Source organism: Elephas maximus, chromosome 1 (genome assembly GCF_024166365.1).
Source record: "Elephas maximus indicus isolate mEleMax1 chromosome 1, mEleMax1 primary haplotype, whole genome shotgun sequence".
Classification (NCBI taxonomy): domain Eukaryota; kingdom Metazoa; phylum Chordata; class Mammalia; order Proboscidea; family Elephantidae; genus Elephas; species Elephas maximus.
In genome coordinates this window covers 30,821,620-30,842,313 of record NC_064819.1, presented here as the reverse complement: position 1 = coordinate 30,842,313, position 20,694 = coordinate 30,821,620, and the positions used below count along the sequence as shown (strand labels likewise).

The following is a 20,694-nucleotide window of genomic DNA, read 5'->3' as shown; positions in this document are numbered from 1 at the left end:
CAGCCCACAGTGCCTGCCCCCCCGCCACACTGCTTGTCACACCCTCCCCAGAATGTTCTCGCCTCACAGAAAGTGCCTGCCTGTGCTCTCTCCTGCTCCTCCCGTCCAGTACCCCTCCCCTCCAGCTCCATGCAGCGCGGTGGAAGGGGAGAGAGCCAGCCTCCAGATCCCATGCAATAAAGTGCCTCTTAAAGACTGCCAAGTGACTTCTTTATCTGGCCAGTGTATGCCCCTAATGCCTTGGTCCTGCCACCAGCTGCCTGTCCCTCAGGGTAGGCTGTACAGGCGTGGACTTGGCAAAGTTTATTGGAGGGGCACAGAGTCCGTCCCCGCTCAGGGTCCTCAGTGGCCTGAGGGGAAGGGGCGGATTTCAGTGGGCTTTCTTGCTGTGCGCGATGCTCTTGGGGAAGGGCTGGGGCCCCAGCCAGAGCTGCAGCAGGATGACAGCATGGCACACATGCAGGGCCGCAGAGCTGCAGGACGTGGATGGGTATGTATTCCAGGAGAGCTCGATGAGCCCCAGCACCAGCAACCTGGGGATGAGAAACAGGGCCCAAGCTGTGTCCACTTCCTGGGTCTGGCAGCCTTTCAGTTCCTCATGCCCTGGCCACATCCCTCCACCCCCTCCCTGTCACAAACTTGATGAGGGATCCCTTGGCCCTTCCCACGCCCCCCGGCTGGCCCAGCCTACCTGAGCAGATGTGTGAGCCAGCGTGCAGGCATGGCCCACAGGAGGTAGGGCAGTGTGTGGAAATACCAGACGTAGAACTGGTAGTGGAGGGAGCGGCTGAAGCAGATGCCAATGAAGTTGGAGGTGAAGAGTGTAGAAACGATCTGTACGTGGTGGTCAAGGCCAAGGGCAGGAGCCAAAGAGCCAGGAGGTGGGGCAGGGGTGGTCCCAAAGTAGAGGGGCCAAAGTTTGGGGGTTGGAATAGTCCCTTGACTCTGCCCTTCCAGGCTGCATGCCTTTGGGCAAGTTTCCTAGCCTCTCTGGACCTGTTCATCAATCTAATAGACCCAAACCAAATTCATTGGCGTCAAGTTGATTCCGACTCACAGCCACCCGAGAGGACAGAGTAGAACTGCCCCACAGGGTTTCCAAGGAGTGCCTGGTGGATTCGAACTGCTGACTTTTGGTTAGCAGCTGTAGCACTTAACTACTACACCACCAGGGTTTCCCATCCATCTGATATGAACACGGTAATACCTAGAGCTGTTATGCCTACTGAGTTTGAATCTGTCACTTACTAGTTCTGTGACCTTGGCAAGTTATTTAACCTTTTAATACCTTAATTTTGCCATCTATAAAATGGGAATAATAACAGTACCTCTGTATCTCAGAGCTTTAAACGTTAGAACGTATATACAACAAAATATTATGCAGACATAAAGAAAAATGCAGTCCTGATACCTGCTACAACATGGATAAGCCTTGAAATTAGTCAGTTACAAAATGACAAATGAAATATCTAGAATAAGCAAGTATATAGAGACCAAAGTTTATCAGTGGTTACCAGTGGTGGGCGGAAAACCTGGTGGCCCAGTGTTTAAGAGCTACAGCTGCTCTGTGAGAGGCCATCTAGGATACTCCATGGGTCTGACCCCTTCGGGAATAAGCAAGAATGAAGAAAACTAAAGATACAAGGGAAAGATTAGCCCGAAGGACTAATGGACCACATCTACCATGGCCTCCACCAGACTGAGACCAGTACAATGAGATGGTGCCTGACTACCACCACTAAGTGCTCTGACAGGGATCACAGTAGAGGGTCCCAGACAGAGCTGGGAAGAGATGCAAAACAAAATTCTAAGTCAAAAAGAGGACCAGACTTGCTGGCCTGACAGAGACTGGAGAAGCCCTGAGAGTATGGTCCCCCCGACACCCTTTCAGCTCAGTAATGAAGTCACTCCTGAGGTTCACCCTTCAGCCAAACATCGAACAGGCCCATGGAACAAAACAAGACTGAAGCGGTGCACCAGCCCTGGGGCAGGGACTGGAAGGGGGTGGTGGACAGGAAAGCTGGTAATAGGGAACCCAGGGTTGAGAAGGGAGAGTGTTGACATGTCGTGGGGTTGTTAACCAATGTCATAGAACAATGTGTGTGCTAACTGTTTGATGAGAAACTGTATTGTTCTGTAAACCTCCATCTAAAGTACAATAAAAACAAAAAAAAAAGATCTACAGCTGCTAACCAAAAGGTTGGCAGTTCAAATCCACCAGGCGCTCCTTGGAAACCCTGTGGGGCAGTTCTACTCTGTCCTATAGGGTCGCTATGAGTCAGAATTGACTCAACGGCAATAGGTTTGGTTTTTTTTTTGGTTTACAGAGTCGCCATAAGTCAGAGTCAACTTGATGGCAATGGGTTTGGTGTTTTTGGTACTAAGGGCGGGCAGGAGTGTGGGGGAAAGGACTCAATGCTTAGGGGACCTGAGCTCCTGTTAAGGGGGTGGGATATTTGAGAACAGATAAGGGTGGCAGCTGAACAACATGATGAACGTAATTAACATCACTGAGCTGTACACATGAAGACTGTTGAGATGTCAAAGGTTGTTACATGTATATTTACCACAATTAAACAGTTACAATGTATGCACAGCTCTTAGGACAGTACCTGGCAGAGGGCGAGCACTCAACAATGGTAGCTATTAATGGTACTACACTCTAGGGTTACTATAAGCTGGAATCGAGCTGATGAGAAGGGGTTTTGTTTTGTTCTTGGTATAGGGTCGCTGGAGCCCTGGTGGCGTAGCAGTTAAGAACTTGGCTGTTGCTTCTTGCTAACCAAAAGGCTGGCAGTTTGAATCCACCAGCCACTCCTTGGAAATCCTATGGGGGAGTTCTACTCTGTCCCATAGGGTTGCCATGAGTTGGAATCGACTCGACAGCAATGGGTTTGATTTTTGGTTTTAATGGTAGCTTATTAATTTATGGGATATTTAGAATTGAGAATAAAATATGCTTAAATACGTAAAGCGCTCAGCAGAGTCTAGTGCAGACTCAGCTCTACAGATGGCCCTGGAGCCATTACTAGTACCTTCCCTTCCCTCCCCCAGGGTCGCCAGTCTCTGCGCCTGGAGAGGGCAATGCTTACCTTCCCCCAGTTTAGAGGATATGATTGGGTGTCAGGGGCTGGGGTGGGACCTTCCTCTTGGAGGGATCCTTCAGCAGGGACAGGATGCTTTCCCCCGTCCTGAGAAGCCATTTAGACATACGTCAAGCCTTCATTGTGGGCCAAGTTCTAGACTCAGCCCCACGAGCTCGACATCACCCCTAAGCAGCCCCTGAGGCCTAGGCCTGTCACTCCTTCCCTCAATCTGCCCACTAGCCTGCCCCCTTTCCTACCTGTGCCACCTGCAGAGGGCAAAGAGCAAGAGCAGGGTCAGGTGGGCGGCCAGCAGGACCAGGTGGAAGGCACGATGCAGGAAGAGGGCCTCGGGAAGGAAGCGCCAGTTCACGGTCCAACGGAAGAGAAACTGGCGGCCAAGGTCAAAGGAGCGGGACAGGTAGCCGACGGGGTTCTCCAGCAGAAAGGGCAGCCCCAGGACCACCTGGGTCGAGAGTCACATCAGCAGCTGTCCAGGCTCACCTCCAACCTTTGTGTCAACCCTGAGGGGAGTGAGGCGCAGGCCTCAGGGGTTCCCTAACTCCCACCAGGAATGGCAGGAAAGCCAGCCCCACCCCACCACCCTAAGGCCAGCTCCTGGGCCCAAAGAAGCTGAGGAGCCAAGTAATAACCATGTTTCACTTCTGGATGCACTCAGTCACAAATGCACAAAGCTAAAACGGCCCTCAGAGGCCACCTAGGTCAACTCTTATTTTACAGCTACGGAAACTGAAGCCCAGAGGTCGTGGCTGCCTGGCCCAGAATCAAGTCCAAAACTCCCTGTCTCCTGACTTTGAGGACATCTCAGGGATGGAGGAAGGAGGCCAGGCAGAGTGGCCTACAAGGGGGAAGGGCCGAGGTGGGGGTACCTGAAGAAGAGCACAGATGCCCAGCTTGGGAAGGGCCCCACGGAGGCCGAACTGCATGAGGAGGAGGAATAGTAACCCAGGGGCAAAGAGCAGCACGTTCATCTTCACGGAGACTGCCAGGCTGGAGGGGCAGGGGAGGGGAGGGAGGCAGGTCAGCTCCAAGCAAGCACCCCACCCAAAGATGCCCGTCACCAAGCCCACAGCAAGTCTGTGGGGGAGTCCTAGGGGGAGGGGAAGAGGGTCAGATGCCTGGTCTCTGCGCCCAGACAGGGCGAGCACACATATACTGAGTATTCAGAAAGTGGGAGGCCCATCACCAACAAGGGATGCCACCTGGAGGTCAGGAAGGGGATATGCGTGCAGGTGTTAGGGCCTTTCTACCGACCAGCCCTGGCCACTGCCTTACTCTGCTCCAGAAAACTGGGGAGGAAGAGATGGAAATAGACAAAGGACAAGAGGGGGCCGGAAGGGAGGGGTCACGACCTGAAACAGCAGCAGCCCCAGCCCCAGCGCTGGGCCAGGAGGAGGTTGATGCTCAGGAAGAGCAGGGCCATGGCCACAGGGTCGTTGAAAAGCCTCAGCACGAATATGGAGTGGACACGGTAAGAGGCGCAGCACATGAAGAAAAAGACGAAGGGAGGTACCTGAGGAGCGGCACAGTGGGGAACAAGGTCAGCTCACCAGGCCTGAGCTGTCCACACTGCCTGGCCCTCCCAGGTTTGGGCCCCTGAGCCCTGGTGGGGTGAGCTCACTTTGCAGGTCTGGTGGTAGATCCAGAAGACAAGCAGCAAAGTGGTCAGGTAGAGCACAGCGAAGATGTGCTGGGCTACACGGATGTCAGTGCCGCGGCCAGTGGCATAGTACAGGCCCATAAAGATGTACACAAAGCCGGCTGGGTACCTGGAAGATGAAGGAACAGGAGCCTCGGTCAGGCCACCCAGGCTGGCACCCAGCCAGTCTCTCACGGTCCTCCCCAAATCTCCTATTTGTACTCACACAAGAGGTCCGGTGTCACCCTGCAGTTGTGTGTAGTCATAGGTACCATGGATGACACCCTCCACCTCGGCCATGTAGGCCTTCCAGTCGATCTCTGTGTCTGCAAGTGGACAGGATGGGCTGGTTACCTCCAAACCTCCAGCCCATCAGAGTTCCAGTTCATTCTCAGGGCTTCCATCATGATCCCTTTGTCAGTGACTCCAACGTCTATACCCTCAACCCAGCTGTCTTCTGTAAGTTCCCAGCCATACATCAAACTGCCCATCTGAAATCTCTCACTGGGTGACGCCAGGCACCTCAAACTCAATGCCTATAAGCCATAAAAAAAACCATTGCCATAGAGTCAATTCCAACTCATAGTGACCCTAAAGGACAGAGTAGAACTGCCCCATAGAGTTTCCAAGGAGTGCTTGGTGGATTCGAACTGCGAACATTTTGGTTAGCAGCTGAAGCGTTTAACCACTACACCACCAGGGTTTCCATGTCCATAACAGAACTCATGATCTTCCCTCCCACCCCAAATGTGCTCCCCGTGAATGGCACTATCAACCACCCAGATACCCAGGTCACAAACCTGGGTAACATCTTTGGTAACTTCCTTCTCTCCCATTTCCAATTGCCAGTCACCAAGTCCTACTGATTCTTTAAACACTTTTAGTATCTCATCCCTCTACATACTCAAATTCGGGCCTAACATGATCTCCAGCCTCCACAAACCCAAAGCCTCCTAATGAGGCTGCCGGCTTCCACTTTCACTTCACTACAATTTTACACTCTGCGGCCAGATGAATTTCCTAAAATACAAATCAGATCAGGTCTCTCTGCTTAGAACCCCTCTCTAATTCTTCATGGCTCTTAAGACCAAGCTCTTACTCCCATTTTTAGGTGAGAAACTTTAGAGTTAAGGAGGTTAAGTGAATAGCTCAAGATGACTGAGGTGGGATGTGGTAGAGTCAGGACTGGAACTCGAGAGCTCCCAAGTTCTCACCCATTATACTAACTACCTCCTCAACAAGGCTTACAAATCCCTCCATGACCTCATCCCACCTTACTTCTGCAATCTCATCTCTCACTACCACACTCACTTGGTTTCTATGTTCCAGTCTTAAAAAAGGCATTTCGGCTTCTCAAAGGAACCAAGCTCTCTCTGACTGGAGGTTTTTGAAAAGGAATCCTCTCTGACTAGGGCATTCTTCTCCTTCCTCTTTTTCCTCTACAGGCTAACTCCTACCTTTGGGGGGGGGCGGGGAGGACTCTATCATGAATATGATGCACTGTAATTGCCTGCTAACTTATTTTTGTCAAAGGCCAGACATTCAAGGTAGAAACACATCTACCTTATTCACCACTGTACCCCTAGCACCCAGCACAGTGTTAGGCATACACATAGGTGTTGAGTTAATCGCCTTTAGCAAGAAAAGTAGGCGCCCTGAGCCCAGTGTCCAGATTCAGCCTGGAAAGAAAGTCGCCAGTGGACTCAAATGGTGACGAAACGCCAGCACTGAGAACGGACTTTGAGGTCACAGAATTGAACCGATGAGAAAGCTGAGACTCAGCCGGGGAAGTCACTTGCCCAAAGCCACAGCAGAGGCAGTGGCAGCAGTCCGTTAACTCAGACTCAGGTCTTCTGACTTCCAGGCTGGTTTCCTTAGCCTGACAGTCTGTACGATCACGCAGAGGGCCCATCTCTAGGGTCGCCCCTTCCCTTACAGGGGCAGAATTAGGATAGGGATCCGTTTCCGTCCAGCAGGCTTAGGGCTCAGGTAAGAGAGCCGCGTCCGCAGTCGATAAATCCGTGGGTCTGGGTCCCAGGTTGGCTTGGGGTCCGAGTCCCCTCCCGCTCCTCCCCTTCCCCTCCCCTCGGGCACTCACATGCCACCCTGTGAATGACCCAGAAGGTGATGCCCACCTCCGCTAGGCAGAGGCAGGCGGCCACCAGCAGCGTGTAGCGCGGCTCCACCAGCAGCAGGCGCCGCTCCTGCCAGGCGCGCCGCAGCGATTGCCCGCAGCGGCCCGCCGCCCGAGCCGCAGCACCAGCCCGGCCACGTTTCCGCAGCCCAGCCGCCATCTTGACGCTGCGCCGCTCGAGCTGGCCGGCCGCCCAGGAAACTCAACCCTTGAGCACTTAGGTTCCGCTCCCCGCGCAGCGTCCCCGCCGGACTTGAGCGCTAAGCCGAGTTGTCAGTCATTATTTACCCCATGAAAACGTATTTCTTCCACGCGTTTCCCCGGATGGACTGCACCCTCCGTGTGAGCATGAAACAAGTCTTACTCCTCAGTATACACCCAGCCCTGGGCGCACAGCTGATGTTGTGCAATGAACGTTTGCAAAAAAAAAAAACCATTTCTGCTCCCCTTCCGCCGCCCAGCATCACACTTCGTCTTGGGAATGTGTGTTCACGCAGGTCTCTCCCGGAGGGCAAGGCCCGTGTTTGCGCCTTTCTCGCCGTCCCTCAGAGCCTTCCAGGCGCTCAGAAAGGATTGGGAAGAAACGAAACTTTTCCTAGTTTTCAGACTTCTTAATAGAAGGGGCCAGTCTGACTAAAAATATCACTGAGGGGTCCGCTGAGTCTGACGCCGTGAGCATGGCCCTCAGAGGTGAACGGGCAGTTCAGTCTGGAGAACTTCATTTTCCGAGCCGGAGAGTTCTCATGGGAGCGCTCAGCAGAGACGGAAGTTCCACGTGTTTGTGCAGAGCAACCGCGCCCGGGTGGTGGGGGACCCGAGGCCCCGCCCCCGCACTTCGCCATCCTGACTGGCTACATAACGGCCCCAAGCCCCGCCCAGAGTGCGGCTCGGGTGCCGGGTGGCCTTGCCCGCGCTGCTGCTGCGAGCATGGCCTCTCCCGGGGCTCCGCCGCCGCTGCCGGAGTTACCGGAGCGGAACTGCCGGTACCGCGAGCTCCAGTACTGGAACCAGCGCTACCGGGACGCTGCCGACTCTGCCCCCTACGAGTGGTTCGGAGACTACTCCTCGTTCCGTGCCCTTCTGGAGCCGGAGCTGCGGCCGGAGGACCGGATCCTCGTGCTAGGTGGGTAGTCCTGGCGCTGCCTGGCCCAGGTGGAGCTGGCTGGCCCAGCCTGGCCCAGCGCGAAGCCGGGATCCGGCACCTTCAGAATCTGGGTCGGATTTAGCCAGGGCAAACAGGGATCAAGAGATTCTCAGGCCAGGGGCCCCCTGGAGAAACTCGGGGACTGAGTGTGGGCTCTGACCCAGGACTCAGCTCCGGACCCTCGGGCAAGGAGAGCTCGGGGGGCCTGGGACAAGTCCCAGCGCTAGTTTGCTGTGTGGCTTAGGACAAGTCGTGAACCTGTTCTGAGCTTCGTATTCTTCATCTGTACAAGTGGGACTGCGAGCTCAAGATGGATGAGACACGTGCAGACACCTCGAACACAAATTGGAGTGCTTTTCCATTTCTGCCCATGGAAACCAGGAGCCACTGTCACCTAGAGAGGGCTATCATTTCGGCGCTCCCCGAACCCTGAGACTTAGTCCTCTGCCCCGCGTGATGTGAGGGGGGAACAGCCCCCCCCTATGGCGGGAGGGGAGATTGCAGTCGAGATTGGCACGATTGTCCTGAAGGGAAGAAACGCGGGGTGCGAGGTGTGTCTCTGAGGTGCAGCCACTCCGTCAGGGTTCTTTCCTATTGCCAGCCTTGGAGGCTCTAGTGAGGTTGAATTGAGCGATGGGTTACCTTTCAACTCTAGTTTTTATTTTTTTCTCTCTAAAAACAATTATATATGTATAACAAAAGATTTCGTGAATGAGTCATCTACAATACAGTAAATATGTAAGGTATAAATAATAAATGTAATAGGTGTGTATACCCTACTCAATTTGGAAAATAGAACATTCCTAGTACTAAAAAGGAAACCCTGGTGATGTAGTGGTTAAGTGCTACGGCTGCTAACCAAAGGGTCAGCAGTTCGAATACGCCAGGCGCTCCTTGGAAACCCCATGGGCAGTTCTACTCTGTCCTATAGGGTCGCTATGAGTCGGAATCGACTCAACGGCACTGGGTTTTTTTGAGTACTAAAAAAAACAAAACCAAACCCATTGCCATCGAGAGTCAATTCTGACTCATAACCTATAGGACAGAATAGAACTGCCCCATAGGGTTTCCAAGGAGCAGCTGGTAGATTTGAACTGCCCACCTTTTGGTTATCAGCTGAGCTCTTAACTACTGTGCCACCAGGGCTCCTCCTAGTACTAAGAGAAAGTTAACCTGGTGGTTGAGAACTTAGACTCTGGAGGTAGCTAATTAGGTTGAAATCTTGGCTGTGCTGACACTAGCTATGTAAATCATGAGTAAGATACTTAAATTTCTGTGCCTTCATTTTCTCAGCCTTAAAGAAATAAAGAGTATTTATTTATGAGGTGGTTCAATGATTGTATGAGAACAAGAGATACCTAGAACAATGCCTGGCAAATAAAGAGGTTTCAACCTAAAGAGTCACAGATGCACACTGTTAGAAGCAAATATATATCAAAACCTGGGGATACACAGTAGAAGGGACCCCAGGGGATGTCGAAGAGCACTGAGTGTCCCCTACAGTCATGCAGGTAGTAAGTGGTGAAGTAAGGGCACCTTCCTACTCCAGAGCTTCCTCCTCCTGTTAAACCACAAAGGTGGGTGGAGACAGCACAGAGATGCATCTAGAACTCTGTTGAATTTGGTAAAATGATCACATTGCAGTTACAGCCTAATGGTTATAGTGATATAAATTGAGATGGAACATTACCACTGAAGGTGAGTGGTTCTCTTGAAAACTGGGGTCAGTTTAGTATAGTGGTTTAACAGCTCTGGGTCCGGAGTTAGACAGGCCTGACTTAGGTCCAAATTCTGTCCTTAACAATGACCCTGTGACCTGGGGAACATTCTTTTTCCGCTTTGGGCAGCTTCAGTGTCCCCACCAGGAAATGGGGATGGTAGCAATTATATATGTGGAGCCAGGGTCAGCAAAAAAGAGGAAGACCCTCAATGAGATGGATTGACACAGTGGCTGCAATAATGGGCTCAAACATAGAAACGATTATGAGGATGGTGCAGGACTGGGCAGTGTTTCATTCTGTTGTATGTGGGGTTGCTATGAGTTGGAACCAACTCGATCGCACCTAACAATAACTGTGAAAATAAACTGAGATAATTTTTATAAAAGGCTTAGCATAGGACCTGGTATTCAATGACTATTACTAATTATTGTTATTGAAAATGGGAGTCAGGGAGGCAGTTTATCCAGGACTATTCAAAGAACAGAGTGCCTTTCCCAGGGACTTGTGTGTCTGCTCCCTGGGGCTAGAATCCTTATGGCACGTGAGTGTATATGGATGGCTGTCACAGCTTTCCTGTCATTACGCTTCTCTGATTATCCCCCTTTGCTTAGCGCCATGCTCCATACCAATCTTCTGATCATAATTTGACTTCTCATTTAGATGGAGCCCTGGTGGCGCAGTGATTAAGAGCTTGGCCGATAACCAAAAGGTCAGCAGTTCGAATCCACGAACTGCTGTTTGGTGACCCTACGATGCTGCTCTACTCTGTTCTATAGGGTGACTATGAGTTGGAATTGACTTAATGGCAACAGGTTTGGTAGTTTTTTGTAGGGATAGAAGGGACTGACTAGAGGATTCAATTGTCCAGTCCCCATAGTGGCTATTTCACTGTTATAAATTAGTGAATTGGCATTCTGGCTTATACCTCAGTCTCTTGGTGTTCGATTAGCATCCACACCTATGGGCCCCCATGTGATGTATCCCTGGATCTGGACCAATTCTTTAGGGTTCTGCTGCCCTAAGTTCCCATCAAGGGAGGGGGGGCTGCATCCTTCTCAAGCCCCATCTTAGTTGCTGGCCCTAAATCACTGAGGCAGCAGAGTCAGAATCTGCTGATTTGTGAGATGACTGGCCCTGTGGTCTGGTTTTGTTCTCCCTTCACCTTTGGTAAAGTTCTCTTGGAAGATGCCATCCTGTTCCAAGGGGAACAAGGAAAGGAGACCTGGAGTTGTCTGCAGTCGGGCAGAGCTCTGCAGGTATGTGAGGTCAGGTGAGGCATGGTAATTGGCTTGCGAGTCAGAGAACCCAGTGGGATTTCGGCCTGGAACTGAGTTAGGGTCTTCTAGGCAGCCATCCCCCACCCCACTGCCATGTGGTGTATCTGCCAGAGCTTCTTATGGCTCTAACATGGAGAAACATGTGTTGGCTTTTCTCAGGCGCAGTGGTACTCTCCCTGAGCCCCAGGGCCTGAGGAGGAACATGAGAAGGGGTAGCTGAAGACTGGCCCGCTGCCTCTGGGTGCCCTGTCCGGGTGCCAAGCCCTGCTGGATTAAGGCTATCCCACCAGCTGATCCTGTGATCCTCTCAGAGAGGCAAACGGAGATTAAAGGCAGCCTAATCCCAAGATTTCAGGATCCCCACCTGGAGCCGCCAGAGCTGATCTAGTTCTTCTCAGGCTGAGACTGGCCACGGGAGGGCCTGGAAGAGGCCAAAAGACCTTCTAAGGAGGTTATGCCTGTTGGGCTGTGGAGCCACATCTGCTCCTCTAACCCTCTTTGGGACTGCTTTCCAGGTACTTTCTGCCAGAGTGTGTGATTGTTCAAGACTGTTTGGCTGTCGGCTTCCCTGAAACCCTTGGCCGATCTACCTTAGGTGGGGCCAGGAGCCCTCGTACATGTTCAGGAGGCCTGTTGCTATTGAAACACTCATCAGGTCATGTATTGATTGCTTGTTATAGATGTGTTGCTCCCACCAGAGCATACCTTCTTGAGGGCAAGGACCCTTACTTATCATCAAAGCCTGTGGGGGTATACAATTAACTTTACCCAAATAACTTGGTCTTTGTCCTTGGTTCCTGGGAGATAACCACTAAACCATTGGGATTTCTCCAGTGACTGAGTTTATGTTAATGATGTGACTCTTGGGTTGGGGCTGGCCATGCCAGAAAGATCTACCAGGTCATGTCAGCCAGATCTCAGGGGAGGAGGGTTAGAGGTTGAATTCAACCACAGATTCAATCAATCATGCCTATGTAATGAAAGCCTCAAATAAAAACTCTGAACATTGAAGCTTGTGGAGCCTCCTGGTTGGTGAAAGACATGAATCTTCGGGAGAGTGATACATCTCTTGGGACATGGAAGCTCCATGTTGGGAACCCTTCCAGACCTCACCTTATCTGTTTGTGTCCTTTTGTTATAATAAAACTGTAATCATAAGTATAGCATTTTCCTAAGTTTTGTTGTTCATTCTACCAAATTATTGAACTCGGGGTAGCAGGAACCCTGAATTTGTAGCCAGTAGGTCAGAAGTGAAGAGGGTCTGGGTTCCTCCAAACTTATAGTCAGTGTCCTGAGGAGGTAGTGAGAACTCTAGAATTTGTAGACAGCAGGTCTTAAGTGAGGGTATCATGGGAACCCCCAAGCTTGAGGCTGGCATCTGAAATTCTAGGCAGACTTGGCTGGCAGTCTGGAGTACTGTTCCTTTTAACTTGCGAGATCTGAAAGCCTCCAGTGGCTAGGGTCAGAAGAACCGCATCTGCAGATGGCTTCAGAGAGGACATTTAGAGTGTGTGTCGGGAGAAGACACAGTGATATACACAGACATGCTTGGAGCCCAAGGGACCAGTTCCACTGTATGTCCCCACCTCGATTCCCCTTCACTTCTTAATTCTGCCTTGGAAATTAAAATAGGATAATAACCCCTAACACCAATCCTTCCCGGGGATGATGTCTTCAGAGGTTCCCTGAGAGGCTAAAGACTAGGGTAACACTGATGTTACCCTAGTAATATTGTTGTTATTATTATCCTAATAGTAATATTAAAGGAGCCCTGGTGGCACAGTGGTTAAAGTGATCAACTGCTAACTGAAAGTCAGCAGTTCAAATCTACCAGCCGCTCCCTGGAAACCTTGTGGGGCAGTTTTACTCTGTCGTTAATGGTCGTTATGAGTCGGAGTCAACTCAACGACAACCAGTTTGGTTTGGTTTGGGTTTTAGTGGCTCAGTGATTAAGCGTTCAGCTACTAACCAAAAGGTCAGCAGTTCGAACCCACCAGCCACTTTGAGGGAGAAAGGGCCTGGCAATCGGCTCCCATACAGATTACAGCCAGGAAATCTTATGGGGCAGTTCTACTGTGTCCTATAGGGTCACGATGAGTTTGAATTGACTTGAAGGCACACAACCAATAACCACAGAAAATAGTAATATTATTATTAGGGTATAATATTATTGTCCTAGTGAAACTCCACTTTCATTCTGGGTTTAAGGAAACTGTGGCTCAAAATGTTGAATGACTTGCCATGGCCATGTGACTAGGGGTATCAGGACCCAGATGTTTGGACTTCTAAGTTCCGAGCTCCTTCAGCTACTCTCCAGCTGTTTCAGTTCTTCAGATGAGTGCACCATAGCCTGCATGTAAGCAAAGTATTGTTACCTTCATTTTCTGCATAGGAAATCCAAGCTCCCAGTATTCAAACAACTTGCCCTATTCCACGCAACTAGAAATAGTAGAGCCAGGATTTGAACCCGTGCTATGTGACTCCAAGGCTCACACTTTTCCAGTATTGCATGACTTCACCTTCAGTTCCAGAGGGTTTGGGCTTAGAGGAAATGAGGCCAACAGTGGATGGATGATCGGGGAAGCTGAGAACCAAAACTAACTTAAACCTTCACCACCCACCTTCTCACCCCCAGGCTGTGGGAACAGTGCCCTGAGCTATGAGCTGTTCCTCCGGGGCTTCCCTGATGTGACCAGTGTGGACTACTCATCCGTAGTGGTGGCCTCCATGAGGGCTCGCTATGCCCACGTGCCCAAGCTGCGCTGGGAGACTATGGATGTGCGGACACTGGGCTTCCCCAGTGGCTCCTTCGACGTGGTACTCGAGAAGGGCACGCTGGATGCCTTGCTGGCTGGGGAACGGGATCCCTGGACTGTGTCCTCTGAAGGTGTCCATACTATAGACCAGGTGCTGAGTGAGGTGAGGGAGCAACAAGAGAGGAGGGCAGACTGAGAGGTGGCGATGAAGGGTTGAGGTTTCATGAGAACAGGAGAACTCAGAAGCCGGTAGGGAGCGTGGTCTGGATTAAGTGGTGGGCCATTCTCAGGTTGTGTGGTCCCGTGAAGGAAGGAGAGGGTTAAGCTGGGTTGGGATTAGAGGGGACTTGTGACTAGGAGTCCTGGTGGCACAGTGGTTAAGTGCTCAGCTGCTAACCAAAAGGTCAGCAGTTCAAATCCACCAGCTGCTCCTTGGAAACCTGTGTGGGACAGTTCTACTCTGTCCTGTAGGGTCCTTATGAGTCAGAATTGAGTCAACAGCAACAGGTTTAGAGTGGCTAGACTCACACAGGGTGATGATTGGCTACTGGATTGCTGTAGGGATGAGGTAGCTGCCAGGTACCAGACATGTGATAGACTGGGAGGGTGAGCAGTTAACAGGAAGGCAGTGCCCTTTGTACCGGAGTCACTCTTATGCTCCTACCTGTCTAGAATATAACCCTACCTCCATGGAATGGCCGGGGGGCAGGGGAAGGGGCTCACCGAATTCCTCAAAATACCGCACCCACAACCAATGATTTATCCCCTGGGAAGGCCCAGAGCTACCTGAATGTGGGGTGGTACCTGAAGTCTGAGAGGGCATCTGGGCCAGTACTGACCTTTGAGGACCTGAGATGGCCTCTTCACTGATGGCTTCTTTATCTGCCTTGCAGGTGAGCCGGGTGCTGGTTCCTGGGGGCCGGTTTATCTCCCTGACCTGTGCTGCCCCCCACTTCCGGACTAGGCATTATGCCCAACCTTGTTATGGCTGGTCCCTGAGGCACACGACATATGGCAGTGGTTTCCACTTCCACTTCTACCTCATGCACAAGGGTGGGGAGCTGAGTGCAGCCCAGCTGGCCCTGGGAGCCCAGATCCTCTCACCCCCCAGCCCCGTCACGTCACCCTGCTTCCTCCAGGACTCAGATCATGAGGACTTCCTCAGCGCCATTCAGCTGTGACACCAGAATTATGATCCTCTGGCCCTCCCTGCCTTTCTGCCCAGGCTCCTTGGGTAGTTGGAATTCCCAATTTCAGGACTGGAGGTTGGGTCCAAGGTGCTTACCTCTCAAGGGCCTCCTGAGTAAGATAAGAGTTAGTGGGAGCAAGCCCATGTGAACCAATACGTATCAGGTCAAGCTGGAGGCTTCCTTCTTGGATTCTTCAGATTTCTCCTAGTTTCCTCAAACACCTTCCCCGAAATACAGCACCCACCACCAATGATTTATCCCCTGGGGCAAAGCTCAGCACCACCCCTCTGCACAGCAGACTGGGAGACCTATATCCCTGACCTCATCCCATCTGTATTTATCCACAAGAGGTTGTAGAATTTGAATCTAGCTAGATAGCTTTCTGCCTCTGTCCTAGCCCCAGCTCCAGTGACCCGTCCTGCTTAGGTTGTACTGGGCCCTGCTTTGGCAACCCTCCCCAGCCAGCAGCATGCACCTGAAATCCCCAAGTACCTGTTCCCTTCCCCAAAAAGGGCTCGTAGCTATTTTTGCCTGGCTCCTGAGCAGAGGGAAGCAGCTGCCACACACACAGGGAGGTCTGTGTTTATTCACACACTCCTGGTACAGTGAAGATGAAGGAACATTTACAAAGAACACCCCTTGGTCAAGAACATCTCCGGGGCCATAGGTGTCATCCAAAGGTGCAGAGAAGTCCCCATTTGGGTCCCCAGGGGAAGGACACAGGGGTCCAAGGTAAAATCAGGTCTGGGCCTTTGGAAGGTGATACCTTGCAGGGGGAGGAGTCTGCCAGAGAGCCATCTGGGGTCAGGCCTGGGCAGATTGGCCACGTGGTTGGTTACCATGTTGGCGACTTGTCCCACCCCAGCCTCAACACCCGTCCTATCCGCCAGGCGCAGAAGAGTGAGGCTGAGACCATGGGGGGAGGCCAGGAACCATGAGCGGAGCCGGTAAACAAAGAGTCGGATATAAAAATACAAATGTGCTGAGGAAGTCCCTTAGAAAGAGGCTGAGGATGGGGTCACGCCAGGCAGGGATGGGAGTGAGGAGCGGCCCTGACGGCTGGGCTTAGGTGGGTGGGAAGCTCATGCAAATACGCAGCCAAACATCCCTGGCCGCCAGCGCGGTCCGACGCCGGCCGGTCGCCTAGTCTGCAGACCAGAGCGGCCGGAGGGGGCGGGGCAGGGGAGCCGTGCGGGAGGGGGCGGGCTGGGGGCCGCGGGTCTCCATGTCAGTTCTGGTGTGCGGGGTGGGGCTGCGGCCCGAGGTTCTAAAGTGCATGAGCGCGGCGGCGGGCTTCGGGCCGACCCGCGCCTCTGCTACCGCCGCCGCCGTGGTGCTGAAGCGGACAGCTCCGGAGTGCCCCGAGGCCGCGGCAGCCACGCTGACCAGGCGGCAGCCGCGCGGCCCGGCAGCCCCCGCCCGCGGGCGCCTGGGCCGGGGCGGGGGTCGCCGGCAGCCGCATCACCGGCCCGCGCTCCTGGCCGCTGCGGGGCTGGACCCGGAGCCCGCCGCCTGAGCGGCGCGTCTACACTCCGGACGGTGGCTTCTCCCCCATCCCCTTCAGCACGTCGTCTATCCGGTCATCCTCGATCACCACTGCGCAGGGAGAAAGCGCGTCAGCCGCGCGGCCTCTGGGGGCAGCGGCGAGTGGGCCCAGCGTCCTGGCACCCCGCTCAGCGCCCGCCCGCTGCCCAGCGATGCCCCCTGGACCCCCATGCCACGGGATGCCCTCTCCATCCCAACTCCCCTGCCGACTCAACCAGCTGCCCAGCCCGGCTCCCACAGACCCCCACCCTCCCGAGGACCGAACGCCCCTCTTCCAAATGTCCCGCCATTCAACCGCCAGTCCCAATCTTCCTGCCCCCGGAACCCTCCGCCATCTGAGCTGAATAAAAATCTTTTGCTCGTGGGATCCCCCTTCTCCAACCTGCATTTCAAGAAAACTCCCTTCTCGCCTGCGCTCAAACGGAATCTCCAGCCAGTCCAACCCTCTCCCTATCCTATTCCTGCCGCTCGAACCCCTCTTCGCTCTTGGCACTAACAGAGCCCCTCCCCACACACACAACCAGGACAGCCGAATCCCCAGCCTCCCTGCCCTCTCTCCAGTCGGACGCCTCTCCCCACCCGCAGGCTCCTCGGTAGCATCCCCTGACTTAGTGTTTGATAAGGAGGAGCCAGCCTGTCGCCCTGCATCCCCGCTTTCAGGCAGCCCCAAATGCCCCGACTGGCCCCTCCCCCTCGCCCTGGCCCCACTGCTCTGCTTCCAGAGGTGGCAAGCACCAAATCCGGGGCACTGCGTTCCCAGGAGAGGGGAAGAGAGGGACACAACACCGCAGCGGGGACACCCCCACGCCCCTGCGGGAGGAGCGGCTGGCTGCGCCGAGCTGCGGCAGGAGCTGCGGGCGCTCGGCTGGGAACGGCAGGCGGGAGGCGCCCGGAGGAGGCTTTCTGGGTCAGGCGGCGACTCCGGGCCCCGGTCCCGTACCTCGCTTGGCTCGGCCGATCTGGCCCAGCTTGGGGGGTCGTTTGGCCTGGTTGCCCGCGAAGAAGGAGTTGGTGTCCTGCAGGCGGCAGCTGAAGGAGAGGTCGGAGGCCTCTGGATCGGCGCCGAAGCGGCCCATCTTGTCCTCGCTATAGGGCAGGATCTCGGACATGGCCGGCGCAGGGCGGGAGCGGGACTGCAGCGGGCGGCGGGCAGCGGGCGGCGGGCTAGGTGCCGGACCGGCCCTAGCTCAGCGGGGGAGCCGGCGGAAGGATGAAGTCATGCAGCATCCGGGGCTGCGGAGCCAAGCGCGGCCTCCTCCCCCGCACCTCCGCCTCCCGGGCCGCTGGGCAGGCGGCGGCGGCGGGGACCGGGCGGGGGCGGGGGCGGGGGCGGTGCGCGGGGGCGGGGGTGGTGGCGGCGGCGGGAGCGGAATGACGATGAGCGCCCGACTGCTGCAGAGCGCAGCGGGGGCGGGGCTGGCGCGGGCAGCGGGAGAGGAGGGGACGTAGGGGGAGGGTCCCGCCCGGTGGCGGGAGTGGCAGGGAACAGCGGGCACCGACACTGGGGGACCGGCGAGCGGAGGCGGGTCGTGGCAAAGAAAGGCGGGACCGGGGGGACTGGAGCGAGCCGGGCGCCCGGGGGCAGGGGGAGTGCCCGGGACCGGGGCTGGGAGAGGCGAGCGATTGGGATCTGGAGTGGGGACCGGGAGCTGGGGAGTGCGGGGCGGGAGGCGGGAACGGGGACAGCACTCAAAGGGGCAATACGGGAAACTAGGTGGTTGAGGAGCGGGACAAGACGCCAACCCGCAGGGCGTGGGAAGACCTCAAGCAATGAGTGGTCCCCAGTAGTTGGCGGGTTCTCCTATCTGGGCTGTTCTGCCTGTCTTAAACGGACCCTGGTTTTCATCCGGGCTCTGTGCGTCTCTGCCTGTCTCTCTGCTTGTGTCAATGTCAGTCCATCTATGTGTCTGTGTCCAGTGTCTTTTTCTGTGTCACGGTCTCTGTCTACGTTTGTCTCTAGGTTTCTCCACCTCTCTGTATTTCTAGCTCCATGCTTGTTCCCTATATATACGTGTTGATGTGCCTCCGTCTCCTGAGTGTCTGTGTGTCTCTTTCTCTCCTAGGACTAGTCCGGATAACTGGGCCCACGTAGCGCGCACCAAGACAGATCTCCCAGCTACTGGCCCCGAAAGCCCGGCTGATGGCTCCCAAGGCACGCTGCACCCCTCCCCCGGCCCGGCAGACCCGTGCCGCCAGCGCAACGTAGGAGGAATGAATGGCGGCGTCGCGGGGGGCGCCCTGGCTGCGGGTGACGCGGGGAAGCCCGGAGCGCCCGAGGACGCGGCGCGCGCCGGTGTGTGTCCGGAGAGACGCCCCCCCCCGCGCCTTGCCGCCCTCATTGCGGGAATCACGTGACGATTCTCTCCGCACCAACGAGAACACACCCTCTTCTCCCTTCCCCTCTCCCACTCCCACTTCATCAAACACCCCCCACACTAGCGGTCAGCGGCGGCGTCACCTGCTTTCGAGCGCGCAGGGCTCTGGCGCAATCCCTGGCTTTGGGGGGAGGGGAAGAGTATGTCTCACACTCGGCGACAGTGAAGACAGCGCTGATAAGGATAATAATCACCCAGTCTGCTCAGTTCACTCCCCAGGCGGGGGGTCTCCGCTGTCTCTGCAGTGGTTTTTCCACCGCTTCCTGCCAGATCACACCACTAGGGAAGCTGCCTAGGGCTGGAACCCAGGCGTCTGACTCGCAGGCCTGCGCTGCTCCGTCTCCTTCCTCCGACAACTCCTTGCGGCGGGCGTTAGGCCCAGGGACACAGAGGCACAGAGACGAAGGGAATGGTGGCTGTCCTCAGGGAACCAGGGGAGCCAAGGAGTGGCAGAGGACACTTTGGTGTAAGCCTTACTGAAGGCCCAGGCCTGGGGGCCCTTCCGCGTCACACCTTCCTCTGCGTCTCAGTCTCCGGGATGAGAGCAGCCAGAGACCTGGAAGAGAGACTAGAGCTTAGGGCTGCTAAGAGCGAGTCCAGAGCCACCACCCCCTTGTCCAGCAATGGGTTCCAAGCCTGGCCAGGCCACTTTCTGTGTGACGTTGAACTGAAAAGCCCATAATTATGATTTTTAAGTTAATTCATTTGTACTTGTAAATTTTTAGGAAAATCACACAGAACCTTTGATGGCTATCCTTCCAGTCTTTTTCCTGTGTGTTTGCACACCTCTCTGAGCCTCCATGTCCTTGCCTGGAGCATAGAAATGATAAACCTACATAAAGAACTGCTTTGTAGATGAAGTGAAACAATGAGGATAATTCACCTTACACTCCTGCTGGATGCTTAGTTGACTGTCGGTTTTGGGGCAGACACCATTTGTAGATCACCTGCTGTGTGCCTAGGTCCCTGGGAGGCACAGACCGTTTGCACTCAGCTACTAACTGGAAGGTTGGCGGTCCGATCCCACCCAGTGGTTCCTCAGGAGAAAAGACTTGGAGGTCTGCTTCTGTAAAGATTACAGCCAAGAAAACCCTATGGAGCAGTTCTACTCTGTCACGTGTGGAGTCGCCAGGAGTCAGAATCAACTCAAGGGCAATGGGCAAAAGTGCCATGTGCCTGCTCTGGCCACCTGATGGATACTTCCTCATCTGTAAAATGGGAGCCCTGGTAGTACTTCCTGCCAAAGCCAAAAAACCTATTGCCGTGGAGTCAATTCCGACTCATAGCAACCGTATAGGACAGAGTAGAACTGCCCTATAGGGTTTCCAAGGAGTTGCTGGTGGATTCCAACTGCCAACCTTGTGGTTAGTAGGCAAGCTTTTAACCACTGTATCACCAGGGTTCCACTTCCTGCCAGGGTGCCGGATTACCCAGCTATCAGGGGTCAAGTGAGCTAACTTGCCTGAGTGGCTGAAAGGGTATATGTTAAGATCAGGGGAGGAGGTACGGGAAGACAGACAACTTAGAGTTGTCCTGAGGTGAATGAAGTAGGTTCTGTCAGGGGTAATGAGCACCCGGTGAGGGTTCTTGCCTGAGATAGGAGCACTGGGGGAAGAAGGATTGGAACAATTCTCTTTTCTCCCCCCAGAAGGAAGCGATTGGAGGAATAACAATTTAACCCTAAGTTCATTTGGTCATCTCTTCCTTAAATCATCTTATTCCCGTCCCTGGTGTGCATGCTGGATCAGGGTTAAAGCAAAAAACCTAAGCTCAAAATTATAAAGACATAACAATACAGAAGCTTCAGCT

The 20,694-nt window shown here is 54.2% G+C and overlaps 3 protein-coding genes across 6 annotated transcripts in view; 1 reads left to right on the top strand and 2 right to left on the bottom strand.

Moving 5' to 3' along the window:
- Positions 1–104: 104 nt before the first annotated feature.
- Positions 105–7,580, bottom strand: ALG3 (ALG3 alpha-1,3- mannosyltransferase). Of its 3 annotated transcripts, none has more exons than XM_049881453.1 (9): positions 6,842–7,150; positions 4,970–5,069; positions 4,726–4,873; positions 4,457–4,617; positions 3,974–4,094; positions 3,344–3,549; positions 3,116–3,191; positions 692–837; positions 105–533 (listed from the first exon to the last, which is right to left on the bottom strand). In XM_049881453.1, exons 1-9 carry the CDS (start codon positions 7,035–7,037, stop codon positions 371–373), a joined length of 1,317 nt encoding a protein of 438 aa, XP_049737410.1. In that variant the 5' UTR covers positions 7,038–7,150; the 3' UTR covers positions 105–370. The 3 variants fall into 3 exon arrangements, with proteins under 3 accessions (XP_049737410.1, XP_049737411.1, XP_049737412.1); XM_049881454.1 differs by lacking the exon at positions 6,842–7,150 and adding an exon at positions 7,166–7,580 and having other exon boundaries at positions 107–533; XM_049881455.1 differs by lacking the exon at positions 6,842–7,150 and adding an exon at positions 6,307–6,804 and having other exon boundaries at positions 107–533.
- Positions 7,581–7,710: 130 nt separating this feature from the next.
- Positions 7,711–20,694, top strand: part of ECE2 (endothelin converting enzyme 2) — a 34,484-nt gene continuing 21,500 nt past the window's right edge. The window contains exons 1-3 of one of the 2 annotated variants that reach the window (XM_049881451.1): positions 7,711–8,000; positions 13,655–13,938; positions 14,669–16,066. In XM_049881451.1, the coding sequence (XP_049737408.1) occupies positions 7,805–8,000; positions 13,655–13,938; positions 14,669–14,956 (768 nt within the window). In that variant the 5' untranslated portion in view covers positions 7,711–7,804 and the 3' untranslated portion in view covers positions 14,957–16,066. Of the gene's footprint in view, positions 8,001–13,654; positions 13,939–14,668; positions 16,067–20,694 lie in introns of those variants that run through there. The other variant, XM_049881452.1, reaches the window with a different exon arrangement.
- CAMK2N2 (calcium/calmodulin dependent protein kinase II inhibitor 2) lies at positions 16,147–17,800 on the bottom strand. Its single transcript, XM_049881456.1, has 2 exons — positions 17,451–17,800; positions 16,147–16,561 (listed from the first exon to the last, which is right to left on the bottom strand). Exons 1-2 carry the CDS (start codon positions 17,617–17,619, stop codon positions 16,491–16,493), a joined length of 240 nt encoding a protein of 79 aa, XP_049737413.1. The 5' UTR covers positions 17,620–17,800; the 3' UTR covers positions 16,147–16,490.